Raw genomic sequence first — 16,882 nt, forward strand, 5'->3', positions numbered from 1 at the left:
AAAAAAAAAAAAAAAAAAAAAAAAAAGAGCAAAGAGAAACCACGGACTGAAAGACAACCTACAGAATGGGAGAAAATTTTTGCAAACCATACATCTGATAAGACATTAATAACCAAAATATAAATGGAACTCAAACTAAATGACCATAGAAATAAATAAAATAACCAGATTAAAAAATGGGCAAAGGACGTGAACAGACATTTTTGGAGACATACAAAAGACAAACATATATATGAAAAGGTGCTCAACATCATGAATCATCAGGAAAATGCAAATCAAAACTTCTACAAGGTATCACCTCACATCTGTCAGAATAGCTATTACCAAAAAGACAAAAGATAACAAGTCATGAAAAGGAGGTGAAGAAAAGAAAACCCTTCTACACTGTTGACTAGGAAAGTAAAGTGGGACAGGCATTATGAAAAACAATACAGAGGGTCCTCAGGACATTAAAAACAGAACTACCATATGGTCCCGCAGTACTACTTCTGGGTACGTACCTGAAGGAAATGAAATCAGTATTGTGAAGACATATCTGCACTCCCACATTCATTGCGGCATTATTTACAATAACCAACTGTCCATCAATGGCTGAAAGGAAAAGATGCGATGTGCATGTACACACACATAGGAATATTATTCAGCCTTGAAAAAGGAAATCTTGCTACCCAACAACAAAGATGAGAATGGAAGATATGTTAAGTGAAATAAGCCAGGTACAGAAAGACGAATGCTACATGGTCTCACTTATATGTGAAATCTAAAATAGTTGAATAGAAGAACAGAGGAGAATGGTGGTTGCCCGAGGTTGGGGGAAGTGGGAAGATGTTGGTCACAGGATAATAGTTTCGGTTAAACAAGATGAATAAGTCCTAGAGATCTAACATACACTATGGCAACTGCAATTAACAATTTGTTTTAGGATAAATCTTAAGTGTTCTCATCACACACATACTCTATGGTAACTAGGTGAGGTGATGGGTATGTTAATTAACTCGTTACGGTGACCATTTCACAATGTACAAAAAAACCATCAAGTTGTACACCTTAGGGGTGCCTGGGTGGCTTCATTGGTTAAGCCTCGACTTCGGCTCAGATCATGATCTTGTGGCTCGTGGGTTCGAGCCCCGTGTCAGACTCTGTGCTGACAGCTCAGAGACTGGAGACTTGCTCCGGATTCTGTGTCTCCCTCTCTCTCTCTGCCCCTCTTGGGCTCATGCTCTGTCTCTCTCAAAAATAAATAAATGTTTAAAAAAAAAAAAAAAAGGAAGTGAATCACTTTTACTGGAAGTGTATCTGAGTAGTGATGGGTTAGAGTATTACCACAACGGGCTTTGAGTATCAAAATTTTCTAATGTGGGTTTTATCCTAGGCAGAATGAGGCACCAATGGTTACTGAAGAAGGGTACGCTATGTGGTTAAAAAGTCATTCTTTGTAAGATTAACCTAAAGGTTGCAAACAGAATGAAATAAGAGACTGAGAACAGAGAGAGGGGTGCCTGGGTGGCTCAGTCGGTTAAGCATCTGACTTCAGCTCAGGTCACGATCTCACAGTTCATGAGTTCGAGCCCTGCGTTGGGCTCTGTGCTGACAGCTCAGAGCCTGCAGCCTGTTAAGGATTCTGTCTCCCTCTCTTTCTCTCTGCCCCTTTTCTGCTCAAGCTCTGTCTCTGTGTCAAAAATAAACATTAAAAAAATTAAAAAAAAAGAGCTGAGAATAGAGAGAAACCAATGATGAATAATAAATTGAATCCTTGGCACCAGAAGAACTAACAAAAATGCCATAAAATACCACAAGACAGATCCTCCCACCTATGATCAGAAATGGTAAGAGGATAGGAAAGTTACTGAACTTGTTATCCATATGGCATCTTAACTTAATACAAGTCAAAATATCATTTATCAATGCTTAATTTTAATTCACACGGCCTGTCTTCCTCTCTTTCTTTGTATCTGACCGTTCCTTGGGTTTTTCATTAGAAAGGTAAAATGTAGGGGTGCGTGGGTAGCTCAGTCGTGATCTCACGGTTCCTGAGTTTGAGCCCCGCATCGGGCTCTGTGCTGACAGCTCAGAGCCTGGAGCCTGCTTAAGATTCTGTGTCTCCCTCTCTCTCTGCCCACCCCCAAACTGCCTCCCTCTGTCTCTCTCACAAAAATAAATAAACATTAAAAAAATTTTTTTAAACAGAAGAGACCCTTAAAAAAAAGATATAAGGTAAACCTAACAAAGAATACGATTTCTAATTTTCAAAGCAACGCATACACTAAAACTTATTAAAAGTACATAAAATATCTAAGAAGTAGTACTTTTTCAAATATTTTACCGGGCAGTTTTACACTGAAGTAGGGAACTTTGTCCCTTAAACGTGGAGGTTTCAGAAGAAACGTCTTTTGCTTAGTACTTAGAGTCTACCGAAGATTAAGGTTCATAATCATGTAATACTGTTCCCCAGAGGTGATGATAAAATCTGGAAATCATCAACCTGCTAATTTTTATGGTTGGCACTTTTACGGTTAAAAAAAAAAAAAAGTCCTCTATTAGGACAACTTCACCACGCTACGCAGAGAACCAGTCGTAAAGGATTTAGTTACAAAGGTTAACAAAGGTACGTGTGGGGTGAGTCCCTGGAAACACACCCCCTGAACCTCTGAGCAACACCAGCAAGAAGGGAGGGAGCGCCGGCCAGGTGTAGTGAGAAATCCACAAACCAAGACACGCCCACACCCATCGTCTCTATTCGCGTCTCGGGCTTTAGGTGTCCGTGCGGCTTTCGCGGGATTCCCCCCCGCAGGGGCTGAGCGGCCCGTCGTCGGCCTCGATGCCCTCGGGCGCGCGCGGCGGGGGCCGCGGCTGGAAAGGAGCGCCTCCCACCCGTCCGGGGCCTTCCGCGGCGGCGCCCCTAACGTTGACTCCGGAAGAGGAGCCGGGGCCGCCCGCGGCAGCCCCCACTCTCCACCGCCGGGAGTCCGAGGAGGGAGGAGCTTGGTGGGGTTGGCGAAAAGGACCGGTCCCGTACCTGCGCTAAGACGGTGAGCCTGCCTTCGGGCGCCGCGACGTTCACGCGGCCGTGGTACCATGCCACTGCTGTGCCTGCCAGGGCCACGCCGGCCACTGCCGCCGCCAAGGGGCTGGGGCCCGGCAAAGCCCGCCGGCCGGCGGAGAGCCCACGCCGCAGTCGGCCGCCCCAGGCCGTCAGCCGAGCGCTTCTTACCGCAGCCGCCGCCATCTTTGCGGAAGCGCCCCATCCATCACCGAGTCCCGGGCCGCCGCCGCCGCCGCCGCCTCGTCGCACGACTCGAGAACTCCCGCGCGACCACGGGTCTCGCGAGAGCCGCACGGCCTCGGTCCAGCCTCCGGAGCCTGCCTTCCGCGGGCGGCTGCGGCCGCGCAGCTCGGAGCGGCGGTAGGGGAGCGTGTGCGAGGGAGCCGGGTAACTGGAAAGGGGTCCGAACAGAACCCCAAGTGGCCTCCGCCGTCGAGAACGAGATAGCTCCCCTATTGTGTAGGGAGGTCCTACGGTTTTCGGAAGGAAAACGTGTCTTTCACTAGGGAGAAGCCGCTGTTTGGTGGGCGCTGCGGGCTTGAGGGGAAAGCACGGACGGGTGAGCCGGGCACTGCGGACAATACCTGTGATCGAGTGTGTGGTTTGCCTTTCTGATGGGCCTGAGCTTAGCAGTGGAAGCCCATCCCCGAAGAAGTTGGGGCGTGTAACTGAAAAACCTTGCATAGCCCTTAACGCTACATCTGTTTTAAATTCCACGAGCCTACGCGTGTGAAGAATTTCTTCAAACTACTTGTATCATTATTCTGAAATCCACAGACGCTGCAGTTACTTTCCCACGGGCCATTTCAAATAACATCAATTAGCTCGCTCAGCTTCTAGTAAACAAAAGTGTTTAAAAATTTTTTTTTCAACGTTTTTATTTATTTTTGGGACAGAGAGAGACAGAGCATGAACAGGGGAGGGTCAGAGAGAGAGGGAGACACAGAATCGGAAACAGGCTCCAGGCTCCGAGCCATCAGCCCAGAGCCTGACGCGGGGCTCGAACTCACGGACCGCGAGATCGTGACCTGGCTGAAGTCGGACGCTTAACCGACTGCGCCACCCAGGCGCCCCTAAACAAAAGTGTTTAAAGCAAGTTTTTTTTTTCTTTTTAATGTGAGCGTGTTCTCTTATGTCACTTTAATAGCTTAAGCAAACTCTAAACTTATTTTTTCAGTTGTGGCAAAATGCGCACAGCGCTACCGTCTTAACCGTTTTTAAATACACGCTTCATTGGTGTTGGGACATTCACGTTGTTGGGCAACCATCGCTACCGTCCGTCTCCGGAACTGCTTTCATCTTGCAAAACTGGCAAACCTAAAAAATAGCATCTTCCCCATCTGTCTTGTTCATCCTCCCTATTCTTGTATTCTTGACTGCTCTTTCGTTTTTGCCACATCATATCCTCTCCCAGCCTGCTCACCCTGATGGGGTATTTTCTAATGAACTCGCAAACAGAGCCGCTCTATTTCAGGCAATCAGCATTTGCTGAATGTGGAATTTAAATTCTGTCCCAGTGAAGTGTTTGATACCTGTCGTCCCACCTGGGACCAAGTCAGATGCATCAGGACACCTGCCCGACGTCACTGTCGTCAGCGATGTTTTCCCCTGTGCAGGCTTGGGACAAAAAGCCTCGGTCCTGGTTGTTGCGACGGTCAGAAGAGACGATTTAGTCGAGGCTCGTGCCTTTAGCAGAGGCCTTTGTTTCGTAGCCTCCGACCCTCCGTTCTTTGGTCTTTACTTTGCAGAGCACGTTTCCTTAATAAGCTTGCTTCAGCCTCTGAAGCGTTCCAAGTAGAAGCTTTACTTGGATATGCAGTAACTTGCAGCCAAAATGGTGCCAAGGTCCCGACCACATAGTCACTGTCACCTTGAAGTTTGTGAAACCAACAAAAAAACAAGTGCCACAGCGAGTCTGATTTGACCACTGAATTCTCAGGTCGTTTTGTCGCGATCTGCCCTCAGTTCCTGCTCCCTTTTCCTTCGCCAGCTTGTCCAAATCTGCAGTCAGAGCTTCCTCACTGTCCCCCGGCTGCTGAAACCACTTTCCCTGCGCCTTCCCAGGCAAGCAGGCGGTAGATGAGACTCATCACACCGAGATTTGTGAGCCAGACCACACGGTCAGAATCCTGGCTGTGCCAGGATGATCACTGTGACTTGGGGCAAATTAACTTAATTTCTCTGAGTCTCGGTTTTCTCCACTGTAAACTCTGCCATGGTTTGGCATTGGGGGATGAAATGAGACATTCTGTAGAAAGTCCACAAATGGCCGGCACGTTGTAGACTCACCACACTGTCAGTTTATCTTCTTCAACTTCTGGGTGATTCCTGCCCTCTGATCATAAATGAGCTTGACGGAGACCTTACCTTCTGCTTACCTTGCGCTATACTCTTGGTTTCCAGAAACCATGGTTAAAATGGTAGTGTTAGGTATATACATACTGTCTAATTCCCACTGTTCCTCTACCTATTTTTTTTTATTTAAAAAAAAAATTCTTTTTTAACATTTATTTATTTTTGAGACAGAGAGAGAGAGAGAGAGAGAGCATGAACAGGGGAGGGTCAGAGAAAGAGGGAGACACAGAATCTGAAACAGGCTCCAGGCTCTGAGCGGTCAGCACAGAGCCTGACGCGGGGCTCCAACTCACGGACCGCGATATCATGACCCGAGCCGAAATCGGACGTTTAACCGACTGGGCCACCCAGGCACCCCTCCTCCACCTATGTAATGAAACCCCACATCTATTACTTAGTCATGGCTCCGAGGCCCAAATATTCCCATTGCGTATTCCCATTGGAACATTGGGCATATTTAAAGACATTCTATTTGACCCACAGTTTGACATCCTCCAGGGCAAGGCTATCTTATTTTTCTGTTTCCTCAGCACCTAGCACAATGCCCAGTATGTATTAGACATTCAGTGAATGAATATATGAATAAGTGAAAAAAATAGATGGCAGAAATGAAACTCTGGTGTGCTTATTTCCATTGAGTATCAAACATCAGAAATCTATATAATTTATTTTCCAAGACAAAAAATTCATTTAAATTATTTTTGCTGAGAATCTTTGAATGTACTTGGAAAATTGTGCTTTGTAATTAGGTTCCCCCCCCCCCCTTTTTTTTTTGTACTGTGTGCCCAGGCCTGTAGAATTCTCATTAAGATTTAATGTATTCAAACTTTTCTTTTGCAGAGGAAACAAATTCTTATAATAGAACCAATTTCTAGCCGACTAACCATTCTAAGTATGAAATCTTCCCTGGCAGCTGTTGACATTTGTCTAAGTGCATTGACTATATTGGTCTTTTTAGGCTCCAGCTTTGTTCGTTTCTTCATCACCAGCTGTAGAGAAAAATATACATCCTTGGCTGGGATGTATTTTCAACCACGTAGTTTATAAACTGATCCCCAAATAAGGAACTGCTTCTAAAACTATAAGATCTATGCTGCTTTAAATGATAATTGGAGAAAAACAGAATAGAAACACTGGTAGCTCCAAAATTATTTTTTAAAATTATTTATTTATTTTGAGAGAGAGCGCGTGCGTGTGCACATGCAGGAGAGGGGCAGAAAAGGAGGGAGCGAGAGACGTGGGGCTCAAACTCATGATCATTATGAGATCATGACGGGATCGTGACCTGAGCTGAAATCAAGAGTCGGGTGGCTTAACCTGCTGAGCCCCCCAGGCACCCCCCAAAAGAACACTTTTCATTCACTTTGTGCTTTTTTTCTGAAGGAGGGACATAAGTTATAGGACAGAGAAACTATTCTCAAGGAACTTTGCTTTTACCGGAGGCCAGGCCTGAATTGAAAACAATGCAAGATGGCATTTGACTGTTAACACCAAGGAGGAGGAGTGTGGTTGGCTACAGTGGTCAACTAGGAAAGAGAGGAAGCCTAATCTGGAACTCGGAAAGTGAGAAAGGTTTGCATAGATAGGATCCTCAGAGATCGGAGTAGGGTTGTGAGCATGGGAGAAAACTAGGTACAGTGTGTGTTAGCATGGTTTGGAGCAGAACTGGTTTGGGGGTGACCCTGAGTGGCTTGAGGGCCACAAGGGGTTCTGCAGTATTTCCAGCAATATGTGGGACAGTTGTCAGCTTTCTTGACCCTCTACAGGTTTGTCTTTGGGGTGCTTATACCTCTTTTCCAGTATCTCTGCCCCCACCCCCCCTTAGTGCCTGATCAGACTTTGCATGTGAGACGCTACCCAAGTGATTGCCTTCTGCCTGCCCAGATTTTATCCTGGCCTTTCTCACCCATTATCCCATCTGCTTCTCTAAATTATTTTCCTTCCCATCTACAATCAAAAGTTTGATTTTCTCTGGGTTGTTGGTCTTGAACAAAAGAGATCAACCAGCTTTTCTTATTGAAGACATTTATTTACTCTATTGTATGTCCATTTTAAAAGACAAGGTTAACTGATATGAATCTTTGATCTTAGCGTGTTTAGGGAAGATAAATAAAACTTGCTCTGCTGGGTGGCTCAGTTGGTTAAGCATCCGACTCTTGGTTTTGGCTCGGGTCATGATCTCACGGTTTTGTGAGTTCGAGCTCAGTGTCGGGCTCAGTGTTGGGCTCTGCGCTGGCAGTGGGGAGCCTGCTTTGGATTTCTCTCTCTCTCTCCCTCTCTTTCTCTGCCCCTTCCCCACCCATGCTGTCTCTGTCTCTCTCAAAATAAATAAACTTTAAAAAAATTGAAAAAAAACCAAAACTTGCTATCCCGATTCTGAAAGATTCCTTACTGTCATATTACAGAATAACGTGTGTCAAGATTGATTATCTTAGGTGGAGGAGAAAAAAAATACTGAGGATCTCAAAAGATAAAGAGGTTGGACTTAATCCTACAGCAAAAGAGTAAGTGACGTACAGATGGACATTATAAAGAACCATTGCTTGGAATAAGCAGAGGTTAAACTATATTTATGGTGGATAATTGTGTAGTGAAGGGTATGAATCACTCTCAGAGGCCCTAGATGAGTCAAAAGAATTGCTAATTATGTCTTTTTTTGTGCAGTTTGGGGCTATGGGTAAAAATATCTGGGTATCATGATTGATATCAGCTTGTGCAGAAATAGGTCAAGATTAAATCTTACTGACAGTGAAAAAGCAGTGCGAAGGGTACATTTTCAATGTCTTTCAGATCCTCCTCTGCTTCGCATTCCCTGCCCATCACCCCAGTTTACACCCTCATTACCGCATGCTTTGATGATGGCAGTCGCCTCTTAACACACACGGTTGCTTCCAGTCTTTTTCTCCTCTGAAGCATCCCATAGATCTATGTCAGATCAATCTTCCTAAACATTTCTTTCACCGTACTTCCATTAGCTGTGTGATTTAACCTTCCCAAACCTCTCTTTGTTGGAGAATGAGGCGTTTGGTTTCAGTTTGTTTTTCCAGTTCTGAAATTCTCATTCTGTGCCACTCCAGAGTGGCCTTTTTTTTTTTTTTTTTTTTTTTAAGTTAAGCAAACTGGATTGAGTGTGAAATATGTGCCAAGCTTAGTGCCATACCTCAGAGATGCACAGACAAATAAGTAACAGCTCCCCCTGTGGGGTTTTGTCACCGGCAGGGGTCTTCACACATTGGATTGTGGCCCTTATGCTTAAAACTTTTTGAAGCTTTATGTACATTTATTTGTTTCTTAAACCAACACATTTACAATTAAACAATAAAAAGCTCATAATAAAATTTTAATTATGAGATAAAAATTAAATAGTATTTATAAAATAAAATTTAATTTTGTTTTTAAAGGTGCAATAAATGTTTTGCACTGTCTAAAAATGTTAATATCTAGTGGGATCAATGTGATTAGATTGGCCTCATTAAGTTGGATAATTTTGGTTTAAGTTTTCTGAGATAGAAATGCAAAAAAAAAAAAACAAACCCAAAAACAAACAAACAAAAGAAATGCAAAGTTCTGGCATTCTGTTCGGTTAATTTAGATGCTAGTTTTTAATAACTGTAAAAACTCAAAAAGCTGTCTCATAAAAAAATGTTCAAAGGGAGGGAAGGAGTGTGTTATTAACCAAGTACTGAAATCATGATACTTGTGTCTTTTTAAGCTTTTTATCATGAAGAGCTTAAGATATACACAACACTGGAGAGCATAACACGATAAACCTCCATGTATGCCTACCCTGACTTGAACAGTTACCAACCCGTTACCCATCTTGTTTTATCTGTACCTGCGCCATTTCCCCCGACTAGATTGTGGTGAAGTAATTCTCAAGCTCGTACAATTTTATTCTAAATATTTTAGTATGCCTTTTACAAGATGACTTTAAAAGAAACTCTACATACCAATTTCTCGGTTTTGTATTTCTTAATAGTGTTTGTAATCCAATGGACACACAGAAATGCACTGAGGAAAAAAGTCGCAAAGGTCGCGTGAAATGCCGGGAAGTTAGACACGAGGCAACGAGAAGAAGACTGTTCTGCGTAACACTTCCGCGTCATGGGGAGAGTGACCTGTGCTATAGTGAAGTGCACTTAAGGGTGAGTGGTGGCACCACGTTTGAAGTTGCAAAAAAGATGTTATCTGAAAACACATTTATGGGACAGACTGTGTATGCTCGGGAAACTCGATTATTTATTTATTTATTTTTTAATAAAATTTTTTTTAACGTCAATTTATTTTTCAGAGAGAGAGAGACAAAGAGAGGGAGGAGACAGAAAGACAGAGCATGAGCAAGGGAGGGGCAGAGAGAGAGACACAGAATCCAAAGCAGGCTCCAGGCTCTGAGCTATCAGCACAGAGCCTGACATGGGACTCGAACCCATGAACTGTGAGGTCATGACCTGAGTTGAAGCTGGACGCTTAACCGACTGAGCCACCAGGCACCCCAAAACTTGATTATTTTCAAGTCAGTTATAATATCTCGAAAGTTCTGCATATGTCACCAAGAAAGGAAAATAATACTTTTTCCTCCTTTGCTGCCTTTCAACTGTAAACCACGTGTTTCCAGCAAATCAAAGATGATGATTGGAGGGGGCACCTGGGTGGCTTAGTTGTTTGAATGTACAACTGTGGTTTTCATCTCAGGTCATGATCCCAGGGTCATGGTATTGAGCCCCATGTCTGAGTGTAGACACTGCTTAAGATTCTCTCTCTGTCTCTCTCTGTCCCTCTTCCCCATTTATGCTCTCACATTCTCTCTCTCTCTAAAAGAAAGAAAAATTAAAAAAAAAATGACGACTGGAGGAGTTAGAAGAGCCGTGTCATATCCAGGTGAGCAAGGGCAAGACTGGGCCGGGAACTAAAAAAATCTAGCAAAATGTTCCTTGATCCCACGGTTTCATAGAAGATTTCAAGTCCGTGGTATGGATTCATGTGCATCAGGACATCCAGAATATCTTAGCCTGTCTTCGACTGTGCAAAATATGAGGGCATTGAGTTAGTGCAAAAGCGTCACTATTTTCATTCTTTCTTAAAAAAAAAAAAAACAAACAAAATTAGAAATTGCAACTTCATTATGCTTTTCTTTCCCCCAAGAGCAGATCTGTTGGTTCTGTCTTCAGGCCACGAACCTGGGTGACTATGCGGTTCGCAGCAGCACCAGCCCAAGGCGATTCGTGCCCTGGGCATTGGCAGGGCTGGAGGCTGGTCATCCGGCAGCAGAATCTAAGTTCCTTTCGGAAGCGTCTTTCTCCAACTGACTGGGTTGTCCTGAGTTTGTTTCGCGCTTCAGGGATTCAGAACAAATACTTTGATATGGTCACTGTTCGGTGGCGCTCCCAGGGACAGTGATGAGCATTAGGCGTCGAGAAATGTTGGGGCTGTGGCAAGGAGGGCAAGGGCAGGGTGTGACAGGTGACCCTCCAGTCACTCACAGGGTGGATAGAGCTGCCCCTTGAACACACGCAGAATGATGGCTTGGATGTCGGTGATCTGCTGCCTGCTTGGTTTGCTGCGAGGTGATGCAGATGGCCTTGAGGGATGAGGTATTCAGTCGGGCTTGCTTCCTGGCGTGCCCTCAGTGACCTCTCCCAGTTGTGAAGCCTTTAGCTGCGGCCTTTGGGGGTTGGGAGTTGAGAGTGGGCCTCCAGATTAAGAGACAAGCCTACGAGCCAGGAAGTGGTTGGTGACAAAGATGAGCTGTGCAGAAGCTGGGTGGCTTTTGAGAGCCAGTAGTAGTTCTTGCCATTGACGGGGAACTTGTTGCGAATTAGAGCCAGTAGAGCTGAATCTGTGAAGTCAAGAGCGTCTTCTTTGGGGGTGGGCTTCAGGATGGGGATCTGGGTGTGTAGATAGTCCAGGGGGCATTAAAGGGCTGCTTCTGGACTGCCTGACCACTGGAGGTCTGTCTTTAAGGAGCAGCCACATGGCAGATGTGGCCTGTGCCACCGAAGCCCTGAACTCGGACACCAGGCCGTAGTGGCGATTTGGAGGTCCTCTTGGCCTTTTTAGGACCTTGAGATGTTTTGCAGGGCTGGGCTGGCTGAGTGGGCTGGGGGGACCGTTCCCCATCAGTAGGAGGGTCTGAGTGGAAGCCCTGTCTGGAATCAGGAGGGTGTGAGCACGGAGCCTGGGCATGGAAGTTTCCGAGGCCGCTGTGCCTGTTGCTGATTGTTGGAGTAATCGTGAGGGTGGGAGCCTTCTGCCCGGGACAGGCACTGCTTCGTAGCTTCTTCCAGGGCTGCGGCAGGGCTGCTGGCTGTCGGCCGCTCTCCACTGCTCACATGCAGCTGTCCTGCGAGGACGAGCTATGTGGGCACGGCCAGTGGCGAGGACCGTAGGCAGTTGCGTGTCTGGCACCTCTGACTGCAAGTCCACGATACCGCCCTGATATTTATTTATGTCAGTTCCAGCCACCAGTTAGGGGAAGAAGGTGTTAGTTTGACCCCTGGAACCTCTGACTGCCTTGGTGTCATTCACTTGTGCTTTTAAACTAATTGAGTTCGAAACTTGCCAGAAATGTTTGAAGGGGTGAGGGGATGGGCAAAATGAGTGAAGGGGAGTCGGGGGTACAGGCTTCCAGTTACAGAACGAGTAAGTCAAGGGGATGAAAGGTTCAGCCCCGGGAGTATAGTTGATGGTATCCTAATGGCGTTGTGGTGACCCCAGCATAACAGACTGGCCAGGTCGCTATGTTGTGCACCTGAAGCTAATATAACATTATGTTTCAACTATACTTTAATATTTAGAAGAAGATTTTCAAATGGGTTAGAACATTTTGTGTTCAGGCTTTGTAAGTGTGTAAATAAAAGAGTTTTCCTAGGTCACACTTACATCACTGGGGGGAACAAATCACATAGTGATGCAGACGTTTCCGAGTAGTGGTTTCCAAAATGAACTTTCAAAGCACACGTTTCTTTCAAAAAGCAATCACTTTCTTGGCCAATGTGAAAAACATCACTTTTGCCTTTAAAAGACAAAATGTTTTTTTAATTAAGTGTGCATTACTGACGGCCACTTGTAGAAGCGGGCACAAAATCTGGAACACATCGTTTTGTAAAAGAAAGATGTGCAGCTCATCTTTCCATGTGACAGATGCTCAAATTACTTGCTTGCCAGTCGTCCGGCAAACTGTGGTGTGATCCGCCAGTTTCAGGATCACTTTCCGTCTCATTTTTAGAGCACTGCGAAGATTCTACGGTATGTTACACGCCTTATGAAATTGGGCCTTGGCGGTTTCTCAGCCTCGGCGCTGCCGACTCTCTGGGCAGGATAACGCTCTGTGGTGGGCGTCTGTCCCGTGCACTGCAGCATCTTTAGCAGCGGCCCTGGCCCCCAGCCGCTCGATGCCAACAGCACCCCCCTCCTAGTTGTGAAAGCAAAAACGACGTTGCCGAACTGCCTTCAGAGGGCAGAATCTCTGCCCCCGTTGAGAACCAGTGCTCTAAATTGTCAGCTCCAGGAGAGCAGTGCCTTTTTCCTGATTTGTGTAACCTTTCTATTCTTGGCGCCCAGAGCCGTACCTACCACCTAGCAGACTTCAGTCACTACTTATTAATTCAATGGATAGATGAATGAACGAATAGCGCTTTAGTCATTTTTATTATAATAAGAAAAACAAGGATTTTCTCAGTGGGTTTTGGGGTTTCCGTCTTGTGATTAACAAATCTCACAAGGACCTCATGAGCATTTATCTTTTTTTTTTTTAATTTTTTTTTAACGTTTATTTATTTTTGAGACAGAGACAGAGCATGAACGGGGGAGGGGCAGAGAGAGAGGGAGACACAGAATCGGAAGCGGGCTCCAGGCTCTGAGCCGTCAGCCCAGAGCCTAGCGCAGGGCTCGAACTCACGGACCGCAAGATCGTGACCTGATCTGAAGTCGGACGCTTAACCGACTGAACCACCCAGGCGCCCCTGAGCATTTATCTTTAAATTTACTAAAATTTTGTTTAACTACTGGATTGAGTATTACTGAGAAAAATTTGTCTATAGAAGCTTGTCTTCATGCTCTAGATAGTTTGTTTTGAAATCTCATATTGGCTCCATACCGTCGATAACTAATGATCTCGGCCCCATACCATTGATAACTAATGATCTCCAGACACAATATACATTCAGGATTAGGTTCATCATTAACGCCAGTGAATATAAATCCGTTTTTCAAATAATTGCTAACTGCTTTGTTTTTATGGACTTTGTCTGATTAGATAGTTGTTTTCATTTCATAATACAGTTGGGAAGGAGAAGCATGAGCCCTACTGTTTTTACTTCATTCATTTTAGTGTTTTAGTTATTATGTTCTATTTTTGGCTTTTGCAGGAGTCTTTTAAAGCCAGTTATCCATTTTCGTCAGGCTTATTTATTTATTATTTGTTTGTTTATTTATTTAATTTATTTAGAGAGAGAGTATGTGTGAGTGGGGGAGAGGAGCACAGGGAGAGAGAGAGAGAATCGTAGCCAGGCTTCATGCTCGGTGTAGAGCCTGATGCAGGGCTCGATCCCATGACACCGCGGTCATGACCTGAGCTGAAATCAAGAGTCTCAGGCTCATGTGACTGAGCTACCCAGGCACCCCAGGCTTATTTTTTATTAATGCTAGGTAATGTAATCTACCCCACCCAGATGCACAGAAACTACACTACCTGACAATGTAGCAAAACCTGGTAAGCAGCTGTTGGCATCTGGCCCACTCTTTCAGGTCACAGAGCTCCTACTCTTTTGTCAGGGTACTTCATGTATTGTGATATGAAGCCATTTTATGTAGTGAGTATGTTATTTACATGTGGGTATTACTGCATATATGTGTTGCTTATGTATGTGTTTTTTCTTTTTGTTGGATTAAAATAACACAACACATAGAAGTTGTAATATTTTGTTTGTGTGTCCTTCATTTTACGTACATTCACATTTGACAATCACAGGTGTAGTACATTTTGGATCCAATCCAGTCTCCTGGCCTCACATTCTCAGTTGTGACACAGACAGTGTTATAAATCAGCCACATCTCATTTCATTTTCCTCTGCCCAGGTACACAGGAAGTTGCATTTCCCAGCTTCCCTTGCAGCAAGGTGTGGTCATGTCGTCATGTCTGGCCAATGGTGTGTAAGTAAGGAGAGTTCATTCTGAGCTAAGGGAGTTGAGAGTCAGTGTACCTTCTTCCATGCCCTGCGTGGATCACCCTCTGCAGTGGTCATGGAGGCCATGCGTTCCAGGTGGTACAGCTAAGAGAGACATCCCCTGTTGGAGGAGAGCGGGCCGGGAGAAACCCACAACCTACGTGTGGCTTTGACTTGTTTTGTGTGAAGCGACCTAGACTTTGTGCTTGGATGTTAGGATAGCTGGCATGAATTGCCCTGCGTGACACACAGGTTCTCTGTTAATGTTCCCTATCTGAAATCTCCAGGGCACCTCTCAGTTACTTCTTGTCTTTTGTTGACGTCACTGTGAAGAATACAGCAAAATGAAACTCACGCTTATATTGTTTAAAGAGTATGGAAGTTGTAACCCACTAAGTCACATTGTCTCTCTCTCTCTCTTTTTTTTTTTAATGTTTATTTATTTTTGAGACAGAGAGAGACAGAGCATGAACAGGGGAGGGGCAGAGAGAGAGGGAGACACAGAATCTGAAACAGGCTCCAGGCCCTGAGCTGTTAGCACAGAGCCCGACGCGGGGCTCGAACCCACAGACCGTGAGATCATGACCTGAGCCGAGTCGGACGCCTAACCGACCAAGCCACCCAGGTGCCCCACATTGTCTCTCTTAAAGAGAATCCAGAGGGGAACTTTCTCTTAGTTCCAGCAGTAAGAAAAGACCTCTCACCAGTGTGCCTGGTCTTTTTTTTTTTATCTCACAGACACTCTGTGTCTGGTAACCGGTGCTGTGTTCTTCAGCACCAACTTTGTGGCTTGGTGTGGTGACTGTATATATTATTCTGCTATATGTCATTCAGTTTTGTGACATACATTATCCTGGTTTTCTACCTTTATTTTCCCGTGTCACCATACTTTCTTGGTATAACGTAGAAATAAATCCCTGTTTTAATGTTTCGTTACATGCCTCAAATATTTTTTTGGTAGAGAAACTGCTATGAATACATTTGAAAATATGTAGACTTTTACTGTTATCTGCTTCTATTTTTTACTGGAATATAAATTCCTTAAGAGTTTGTAACAGGTCTTCTAGATTTTTGGTAGTTCTCCAGTAACATTTAATAAATATTTCTTGGTTGGTTGATTAATTAATTAAGTTATCAGTATATGTGTTGATTTAAAAGTGTTATAAGTTTAAAATGAATTAGATGTGACAGTGGCACAGAAGTTGGGAAAAGGGACATTATACTAAATGAGATCAAGACATAAACTGTAGGTATATCTGTATGGTACACATGACTTTAGTTACATTTATGCCCTTGTACATTTCAGTTCAAGTGATCTCAGTGTACATTGCACTGTTTTTGCAAGAACCGTTTCACTCCTCACTCAAATGTAGATGTCAAATAACTTATGATTTAGGCAGAAATATAGTGTTTGCAAATTTCATTAAAAGTCTTTCAGTGAAGTCAAAGGAGAAAGGTAGCGAGGGTAGCACACGGGACATTTTTTGTTATCATGAGAATTGTTTAAGTATATTTCCCCTAGTGCAGACATCCAAACTGTCACGGCTGCAGTACAACAGATACTGCAATACGTGATTTTTTTCAAAGATGACAGCAATGATGAATTAGGTGTCCTTGTGAGTGAAGATAAGGTGCCGGCCGCAGCGGTATCGGCCAGTGTCAGGTGGGACGGCGGCTGTGCTGTGCTAAAAGCAAGGGCCCGGCAGTGCAGACAGAAGGCTGCACACTTCCACGGTTCCACACTTGCCTAGATGCCTGTGATGTCTGTGATGTTCCCCTGGGATAGACTTTGAAAAATGACTGTGGCTCCGGGTCCTTATTAACTGGGAACTCCTCAAAGAACTCTCTGCAGCTTCAGAAAGATATGCTGTGTTTGAAAGCATGTTTTTTTATGGGTGAATTATCAGAAAACAAATACACATGCCGTGTGTGTGTGTGTGTGTGTGTGTGTGTGTGTGTGTGTAAAACTTTGCTTCTTCGTGAACAAATGTTTGAATTTGTATAAAGTATCTTTCAGAATATGATACTATGATATGTCTAGAGGGTGTAAAATTTAGGAATAAAGTATTGCTAATCCATATGTAATACAGTATATAAAGTATTAAATTATATAGTGTAGATCTGAAGCATTCTTGGAAAAAGAAAAAAAAGAAGGTAGTCCTTTGTTAAAATTTTATAGTGCTTCTCTCTTTGTGAAGCCTTATCAAAGTTCTAAATCCTTTTTCCAGCATGTGTGAGACTCTTCAAAAATACTTTCCTCAGAGATCAAAATTCTAAATTTCAGATTGGGTTAGATACATTTTATATTTTGTCCTGCAGC

The 16,882-nt window shown here is 44.2% G+C and overlaps 1 protein-coding gene and 1 long non-coding RNA gene across 5 annotated transcripts in view; one reads left to right on the plus strand and one right to left on the minus strand.

Annotated features, from left to right (window-relative positions):
- MICU2 (mitochondrial calcium uptake 2) overlaps positions 1 to 3,270 on the minus strand; it is a 142,795-nt gene extending 139,525 nt beyond the window's left edge. Inside the window, exon 1 of one of the 2 annotated variants that reach the window (XM_040448014.1) lies at positions 3,017 to 3,270. In XM_040448014.1, the coding sequence (XP_040303948.1) occupies positions 3,017 to 3,226 (210 nt within the window). In that variant the 5' untranslated portion in view covers positions 3,227 to 3,270. Of the gene's footprint in view, positions 1 to 2,708; positions 2,801 to 3,016 lie in introns of those variants that run through there. The other variant, XM_040448015.1, reaches the window with a different exon arrangement.
- Positions 2,923 to 16,882, plus strand: part of LOC121012729 (uncharacterized) — a 29,934-nt gene continuing 15,974 nt past the window's right edge. Inside the window, exons 1-3 of one of the 3 annotated variants that reach the window (XR_005782258.1) lie at positions 2,923 to 3,029; positions 7,804 to 7,902; positions 9,378 to 9,543. This is a non-coding gene — a long non-coding RNA (uncharacterized LOC121012729). Of the gene's footprint in view, positions 3,030 to 3,283; positions 3,603 to 4,146; positions 5,474 to 7,803; positions 7,903 to 9,377; positions 9,544 to 16,882 lie in introns of those variants that run through there. The other 2 variants (XR_005782257.1, XR_005782256.1) reach the window with 2 other exon arrangements.

This window comes from Herpailurus yagouaroundi, unplaced genomic scaffold, assembly GCF_014898765.1.
Source record: "Herpailurus yagouaroundi ecotype Mexico unplaced genomic scaffold, PumYag 197, whole genome shotgun sequence".
Taxonomy (NCBI): Eukaryota; Metazoa; Chordata; class Mammalia; order Carnivora; family Felidae; genus Herpailurus; species Herpailurus yagouaroundi.